This window comes from Zea mays, chromosome 2 (assembly GCF_902167145.1).
Source record: "Zea mays cultivar B73 chromosome 2, Zm-B73-REFERENCE-NAM-5.0, whole genome shotgun sequence".
Taxonomy (NCBI): Eukaryota; Viridiplantae; Streptophyta; class Magnoliopsida; order Poales; family Poaceae; genus Zea; species Zea mays.
This window is the reverse complement of record NC_050097.1, coordinates 237932893-237941584: the sequence shown is the minus strand read 5'-3', so window position 1 is coordinate 237941584 and position 8692 is coordinate 237932893. Positions and strand designations below refer to the sequence as shown.

Sequence of the window (8692 nt, the reverse complement as noted above, 5' to 3'; positions counted from 1 at the left end):
GTGGGCAACGACTAGAAAGTGGTTGGTGGCTATAAATACAACCACAACCACCTCCATTCACATTATTCTAGCATCTCATTCATTCTCATTCAATACAAAATCAAGCACTTCATTCCAAGACACATTCAAATCAAATGTGAATGGATAAGTCTCTGATGTATGTTTGCAAGGATAGCATATCAACAAGAATTATCATCATAACTTAATAGATTGATAACAAAGTTCCTCCAAAAAAATCTTTGTATCCTATGCACAACACATAAGAGAACAAAACGTCATTTTTTATTACGTATTTATATGGTTCTATGTCTATGTTTAATCATGGATTTTGATGTACTCACGAGTCACATCGCCCGTCGATAGGGCCCTAAGTCGTTGGAGACTCGTCAATTTATGTTCTGTGACATCGTACGAGCACATACCTAATAAGAAATTAAAGTTACAGTGAAAGGACCATCTTGTCCTTCAAACCCTAGCTAGTTTTTCCTATATAAACCCTGGGGGGCGTACATATATATCACGCATCAAACTAGTAGCAAATTAATAATCCAGCGAACACACTATACTAGTGAGCAAATAAAGCCACCGATGTCATCACTCCTGTTGCGAGTGCTGCTCATCCAGCTTGCAGCAGTGGAGTGCCTCTCCGCCGCGATTCCAGGCTGCCTAACGCAATGTGGAGGCGTAGAGATACCCTATCCATTCGGCGTCGGCACCAACTGCTCCCGCAAAGGGTTCCGGATCAAGTGCATCAACGGCAGCGCGGGCGAGGAGATTCCAGTGCTGCTACCTACTACGCGCTACCAGAACATCCGGGTGCTGAACCTGTCCGTGTCGCCGTTGCCGGAGGCTCGAGTGCTTCTTCCGGTGGCATGGCAGTGCTTCAACGCCACCGGGGGCGTCACTGGGATCTACTCGGGAGATGTGGACTTCAACCCAGAGGGCGTATACCGCATCTCCAACACACAGAACGAGCTCTTCGTCCTCGGCTGCGACACCTATGCGTTCACCAAAGGCGTGAGGGTGCACAACGTTAACGCACGCTTCCCTTACAGATACTTCACGGGGTGTATCACCGTCAGTGTAGACGACAAGGACCCGCGCGACGGTGCCTGCGCGGGCCTCGGCTGCTGCCGCGTCGACATCCCGCCAGGCATCACGGACACCAGCATGACCTTCTCGTCTACCTGGACGCGTGCCAACCAGACCTTCTGCCCCTGCGACTACGCCTTCATCGTGGAGAAGGGCAACTACACCTTCAAGGCATCCGACCTTGTGTCGCACACACCCGACAACCGTCTGCCTTTGGACTGGTGGACCATGCCACTGCGTCTCGACTGGGCCATCCGCGACAACAACGGCGACTCCATGACTTCCATCTCCTGCGCCCAGGCACCCAACGAACCTGACTATGGCTGCCGCAGCAAGCATAGCGAGTGCACTAATTCAACCAATGGCCCTGGCTACTTCTGCAAGTGTGCCCATGGCTACGACGGAAACCCCTATGTCCAGAGTGATGGTGAATGCACGAGTAAGTAGTATATATAATCCCCTTCTTCTCAATCTATAAGTGGTTTTATTTGGTTATTTTAAATACATCACTTTTATTATTAACTATATGTATCCCGATATATATATCTACCTCATTGCAATTTTGCCCGTACCTTGTTTGTGATGGCAAATGTCCTAATCACTTCTATATGTCTTTCAGATGTAATTTTTCTATCCTTTCATGCTATCGTCAGTGGCACAAAAGGATAAGTACATGTGATTTTCTTACCCTTTTACGCCACTGACGAGGGCATGAAAAAGGTAAGAAATTGCATCCGAGTGACATAGAAGAGATTAGGATGTACTGGACAAAATTGCGGTGACATACGTAGAATTTTCTCTATATATCTAGTAATGCATCTAGAAAAACTAAATTGGCATTATTTGGAGCAGGACTGGTGTATATTCTCAAGGCACGGTGCCATACTATACTCATTATTTAATATATACCATGTAGGATAGAAAGCTGATGTGACATTTGAGTAAAGAAGGAAGAAAATAAAACAATATCTTGAGGGAGATGCCACTTAGACACGAGATCATAGGCATTGAAACCTAAAACAACTAAATGACCACAATTCATTCTCTCATACACAATTATCGTTAAATTGTCTTATGTGTGGCACTATCGGAATTCGCCTTTTTGCCGGGTGCCAAATATTTTGCCGAGTGTTTTCTTTCAGGCACTCGTCAAAGAAGTTTTTTACCGAGTGCCAGACAAAAAAGCCTCGGTAAATAAAACACTAGGCAAACAAGATCTTTGTCGAGTGTTTTATTTTTGACACTCGGCAAAGACAATTTAAAATCATATTTTAAAGCAGTAAATTAATTCAAATGAAAAAATTTTAACTACAAATTTGTATAACTCATCATGATGTACAATTTATATTTTGAACATTTCTTCATATGACAAAATATAAGTAAATTTATTCATAAAATCTATATCTCTCTCGTAGTTTATAAAACTACGAGAGAGATGTATTAGATTTGTGCATATTGTTAGAACCATCATGTGAGATTAACAAGTGACCAAACCACCGAAATAAACTTTGTAGATCTTGAGAAGTTATAGAAGTTTATAGTTGGCAACTTTTTCATTTGAAGTCATCTTGTCAACTAAAACTACGTCTGAATTTTAAAAATTTAAAATTTGAATTTTGAAAACGACCTCGAAAAAAAACCACCAACATGAAAATTGTAGGTATTGAAGGGTTATGAAACTTTGTAGTTGACAATATTTTGGTTTGAAATCATCTTGTCATGCAAAACTATGATTGAATTTTAAAATTTGAATTTTTGAAACTACCTCGAATGGAAAAACCACCAAAATAAAAGTTGTAGGTCTTGAAATATAATAAAACTTTGTAATTGACAAATTTTTTATTTTAAATCATCTTACCATTTAAAATTTCGTGTGAAGTTTTAAAATTTGAAATTAAAGTTTTGTAAACAATCTCGTATGTAGAAACTATCAAAATAGAACTTGTAGATCTTGAAAAGTTATACAACTTTATAGTTGTTCACATTTTCAAATGAATTCATTTAGTGTCTCAAATAATCAGATTATTCTCGGGTTGTTATAGTACATGGGAATGAAAACGTAATATAGACATAATTGATGTAGTAGTGTAGTGCGCGAGAGAGGTTGCAAGTTCGAATCTCACTATTCATAAAACATGTAAATTTTATTCAAAATAATAGTGAAAAATGATAGGATAATGGGGTATGGTATTGGGTAGTGGTTGGAGAGTTGTTCATATAATTTAGAAAATGTTTTGCTATTTTTTGGGGTTTTTTTTGCGATTCCTAATTTACCGAGTGTTTTTCGACACTCGACAAAGTCTTTGTTGAGTGTCCGAAAAAATATACTCGACAAAAAACCCTTCACCGATAAAATATTTGTCAAGTGTAAAATGGCCTTTGCCGAGCCGAGTGTCTTAGACACTCGGCAAAGAACGTGAGTCCGGTAGTATGGACTATGAAACAACGTATGGTAATATACACGGGATAACTATATAGAATCTTCAATAATAACATATGAGACGACAACTTTGAATACTTTGACAAGAAATAGTGGTTTGGAAATGGGCTAAGCCATCCAGTCGGTGAGAGGGCACAAGTTGTCGGACTAGTGTCGTTGATAATAACGGAGATAGTTGGTCTGATGTCACTGTCCAGAAATCCATATGATCATGGAATTATTATCAACGACAAATTTGTATGGCCACACATCACATCCATACAGATTCCTTTGTCTACTTCCTATTCGTTGACAAGAAATTGTGATAGCACTCGCATTATTGTTATGTCCCGTTTAGATCATTGGAATTGAATTCCATTCTAATAACAGTAATTAGGTATATACTAATTAACTAATTCGATTTTATGCAAAATATATTTGTATACTGTTATTAACAAGGTATCGGAGATATTTATATGTGCTACATTTTTACTATCGAGAAGTGAGTTGAAAATCGTCTTGTAAGTTAGAGAGTCGAAACAAATTCTATTGATACATAAAATCATTTCCAATCTTCCATCTCATGAATTTGAGATAGACTTATATCTGAACCTTAAAAAGTGGTAGAATGTTAAATTCCAAGGTAAATGTGTTACTTTATTGACTGAATTCCAGTTCCACTAAAATGAAGGTATATATCCAAACGCACAAAAGCGACAAAGTAGCAATGACTTCAACCTTTTAAAAAAAGGTGCCTTTAAAAAAACAAAAGAGCAGGAATCTGTTTATTAAGATTAATTTTCCGAACCGTGTGTTGAATTCTTTTGAGTTCTCACATCTCAAAAGATCGCTCCTTGCTTTCATAAATTATTGGCAAACGACTGACTCTCTTTTGTGACTATTTGAATGCTCACAAAATTAATAATTAATTATATACAGATATCAACGAGTGCCAAGATCCAAAGTCACATAATTGTTCAAGTGGCAGCAAATGCATTGACACAGACGGAGGCTATTATTGTCAATGCAATTTCTTCCGAAGAGGGCAGCAATGTGATCCCTTAATTCCTATGGCTGCCGTTGCACTGTTAAGTAAGCACAAAATTCTATTAACACCTTGTTACATTACATCATTCTCTTTAATTTGCACTTAGCTTGTTCTGTTTCGTCCTAAAAGTGACTAAAACGACAAAACTTTTGCACCATTTTAGTCATTTTTAGCTCTTTGTATTTGGACCTTTAGCTACCGGGATAAAGTGGCCAAGGGAGAAAAATGTAAGGCTATGAGTCGCCTTGAGTTGTGATTTGCGACAACACGGGCGTGAGCCTATCTAGCGACTAGCGAGGTTTCTCCATGATTTTTTTGGTGATGTTAGCCTGGTTTATAATTTAAAAAAATCATTTATAGTGGTAGTTTTATTAATAAAACTGCTATTATTGTAAACCTAGTGTCTGAGAATGTAAATATTTATAGTGGCGGTTTTTTACCAATGTCTGGCCTTGCACACGTACGGGCGGTTAAAGAAACCATCAATAAGGGCTAGTTTGAGAACTCCATTTTCTCATGGAATTTCTATTTTTCCATTGTAAAATGAACTAATTTCCTTTGGAAAAATGAAAATCCATTGGAAAAATTAGGTTTCCAAACTAGCCCTAAAGATCAGTTTTCTACCGTAGGTAAAAGTCTTTTGTGTAGTGTCCTGATAATTTCTTAAACATTCAATTACACAAATAGAAGAACTAATAGCGTGTTTGGTTTGAGGATTGAGCTAGTCTATCATCTTCTCACTCCTCGATATTTATGTTTGGCTTGTAGAATGGAATGAGTTGATCCATCATTACCTCATTCCTCATAGTTAGTTAGTTAGTACTAATGTGAGGAATAGGGTCATCCCACCAAATTTGTGTAATGAACCTATGATGCATCACCTCAATTTGGATACAGTGATTCCTTAAACCAAACACCCCCTAAGAGCGTTGCCTAGGCCTTAAAAAATTCTAAAAATGAATAAAAGAAACAAGAATCATTATGATTTTGAGTTAGCAAAAAAAAAGATAGCAGCAACCGACTAGATCAAAATTTGAAAAACTCAAATATAGATTCACGGGGATAGATATGCAATAAGATTCATGCTATGTTCTGTTAGTTGAATGGTTGAACATGCATGTATCTTTCTCGAATTCTGTCTGCAGCAACATTTGCTGCCGTCGTCCTTGGATGTGTCGCAATTGTTTTGCTTCAGACTCTAAACAACAGGAAAAGATTCAACAGAAATGGAGGTAAACTACTGAATGCCCAGGGCATAACCACCTACACCAAAAGGGAGCTGAAGAAGATAACTAATGGCTACAGCAAACGCCTTGGAGGAGGGCACTTTGGCAATGTTTACGAGGGCACCATCGTCGACGGCAGAAAGGTCGCCGTCAAATGTCCTTTGCGGACAAGGGTGTCGTCGCACCGCTGCCATTGGAAGAATTTGATTCGACCTCGCCGTGTACCGCTACCGCAACAGAGGGTGGAGGAAGATGGGTCGTTCATGAACGAGATCAGGTTCCAGTTCGAAGTCAGTCGTCACAAGAACTTGGTCCAGCTCCTGGGATGCTGCCTAGAGACCGACATTCCGATCCTAGTCTTCGAGTTTGTCGCCAATGGAAGCCTGGAGGACATACTTCATAGTGCCAAGAAACCATGTACCCTCTCGCTGCCGGAGCGGCTGGACATCGCCATTGGCTCCGCGGAAGCTATCGCCTACATGCACTCCCTTGACAATCAAAAGCGTGTCCATGGAGACATCAAGCCTTCCAACATCCTCCTTGACGATGACCTCAATCCAAAAGTCTCTGACTTTGGTTCCTCCAAGCTCCTGGCAATCCATAGCTACTACGTTAGGGCAGTGGCTGCAGATATAGGCTACATGGACCCATTATATATGAAGACCGAGCACTTCACATTGGAGTGCGATGTCTACAGCTTCGGCGTGGTGCTTCTGGAGCTCATCACGAGGAGAAGGGCCAGCTGGTATGAACAAGATCACCAAGGGAACAAGATCCTCCCCATCGAGTTCGTCAAGTGCTTCAAGGACCACGGTAGCGGATGTGCGATGTATGATAGCAGACTTGATTTCTCAGCTGGCGAGGATGCTCAATCTCGATGCAACAAGCGTTGCCTCGACATGATTGGCATGTTGGCCGTCCGATGCCTCAAGGAAGACAAGAGGGAGAGGCCAACCATGGCAGAGGTTGTCGAGGAGCTTAAGCGAGTGAAGGTACTACTGCTGGGTACACATATATAAAATAATGGCCTGCAGCAATCAAGCGAGTTCGAAGCACGCAGATGAATGGAAGCGAAGCAAGCAATAAGAATGGTCGGTCAGCACATGTGAAGCGCTGAACATGGCGGCGGTACTGATACAAGCAATAATAAGGGTTCCTCAACTCAAATAAATATACATGATTTATTCTCTTCCAATAAAACAGCAATGTCTATCTGTAAACATAGTAATTCGCATGAATTGCTTCGCTTTATACTTCTTAATTTGATGTATGTCCATACAAATAATTGACACTATATATCGAGCACCAAAAGTGACGGACACTATATATCGAGCACCAAAAGTGACGGACGGTCCGGCCTTAGAGCCCGAACGGTCCGCGGCCCCGCGATTAGATCAACTCAGTTGATCATCCTTATCTCGTGCGTGGTGATCTATCTAATCACGTGTGAGTTGTTAGCTATCTTCTAGGAACAAGTCCATACCTCCTCTACTATAAATATAAAGAAGTATATCTCCGCAATCAGATCAACTCACGACCGATTGAGAACCCACGAACACATTCCAATCGAATATATCTACTTTATTTACCTTTCTTCTCTTAGGAGTAGATGTAGCGTACTTCTAGTTTATAGCCTTCCGCATATCCACCTCCACCTCTATTCGACTCTACGTCGTCTAGATCCATCTTGGGTGGTCTGCCGACCCTAGGATCTTACCCCTCCCGGGGGGCAAAATCTAGTTGTTCATTCAAAATACTATATCTCGACTGCCTCTTAATTTTTAGACAACTCCACGTCGTCTTGGGACGCCCCGAGTGACCTGTCGACCCGGAGCGTCCTAAGATCTCTCCCCCAGGTGCGAGATCTAGATTCCAGCGAGGAGCAAGACGACCCTGCGCCATCGCGTACTGTCCGGCCCTGTGCGCGGACCGTTCGGTGCAACGCATGGAAGACGTCGCTCCTGCACCGAGGTCGCGAACCGTCCGGCCCAGAGCCGTAGGCTGTTCGCGTCTCCGCAGAGAGCACCGCCAGGCGGTACACCCCTAGTGATTGGCGCAGCCTAGATCGGCGTCAACAGACACATTACATACGTGTGTACGGGTAGGCATATTCTTGAGTACTAGGATAAGTATTTTATTCATTCCACACACACGTGTAGGCATCACCATGCGGTATTCAAGCTCTTGTATATTAACTAGTCTTAAAATAGCCCCATTTTCTAGCGTAGCGCAATGTACACATGCACATGCATGTTTCTAGATAAAACTCCAGCATAAATCTTGTTTTTTTTTCTAATTTCAGTTTTCCGATTAAATTCGAATTTGGTTTGAAATTCACTCACACAATTTGAAATGCTCAAGCAAATAAAACTTGAGCATCAGATGCAAGGTTATTTATATTTATTTATTATTTTATCCGTTTAGATGAATGCTTCTAAACACGTAATTCATAAAACAACAATTACCTTAATTAAAGAAGGGAAAATCTTTCTATTCATTTCAAAAACCCAAATTCTAGTTTTTTCCATATTTTAGAGAATATTCTAAATATATTATTCAACAAAGAAATGATTTTACTCACATAAGGACCTTTTCATTTAACTTTATAATTCATTTTGTCAATTGATTTATAAAAAGAAAATACTTAAAACTATAATTCGTGATTCTAAACTACTCAAATCTCACTGAATAATTAAACTAGATCTTGATAAATTTTGTTGATTTAAAAACTAGGGTGTTACGTTTCTTTTGCCGTGTTCCACTTTTAGATGTCATATGCACCTTAGACACATGTAAGCATGAACCCCTTTTATATGTATATATAGGTCAATCTTTTTTTAGATAATGGAACAAAAATAAGGTCCCAACCTCTACGCCATCCAAGACAGCGTACACAGCGTATCGATA

The 8692-nt window shown here is 40.2% G+C and overlaps 2 protein-coding genes across 2 annotated transcripts in view; both read left to right on the top strand.

Moving 5' to 3' along the window:
* Positions 1–555: 555 nt before the first annotated feature.
* On the top strand, positions 556–7002 carry LOC100304375 (uncharacterized). Its single transcript, NM_001165813.1, has 3 exons — positions 556–1531; positions 4451–4603; positions 5705–7002. The coding sequence occupies exons 1-3, from the start codon at positions 589–591 to the stop codon at positions 6802–6804; spliced, it is 2196 nt and encodes a 731-aa protein (NP_001159285.1). The 5' UTR covers positions 556–588; the 3' UTR covers positions 6805–7002.
* LOC114641099 (uncharacterized) overlaps positions 4516–8692 on the top strand; it is a 24122-nt gene continuing 19945 nt past the window's right edge. The window contains exon 1 of the mRNA NM_001369810.1: positions 4516–4603. The gene's annotated coding sequence lies outside the window, so the exon portion shown is untranslated. The remainder of the gene's footprint in view (positions 4604–8692) is intronic.

Bases quoted from the DNA above. Each gene is read 5' to 3' on its own strand.
- LOC100304375 (NM_001165813.1), top strand. From the start codon at position 589: ATGTCATCACTCCTGTTGCGAGTGCTGCTCATCCAGCTTGCAGCAGTG. The intron at 1,532-4,450 runs GTAAGTAGTATA...AATTATATACAG, and splicing joins GAGTGATGGTGAATGCACGA to ATATCAACGAGTGCCAAGAT. The intron at 4,604-5,704 runs GTAAGCACAAAA...TTCTGTCTGCAG, and splicing joins GGCTGCCGTTGCACTGTTAA to CAACATTTGCTGCCGTCGTC.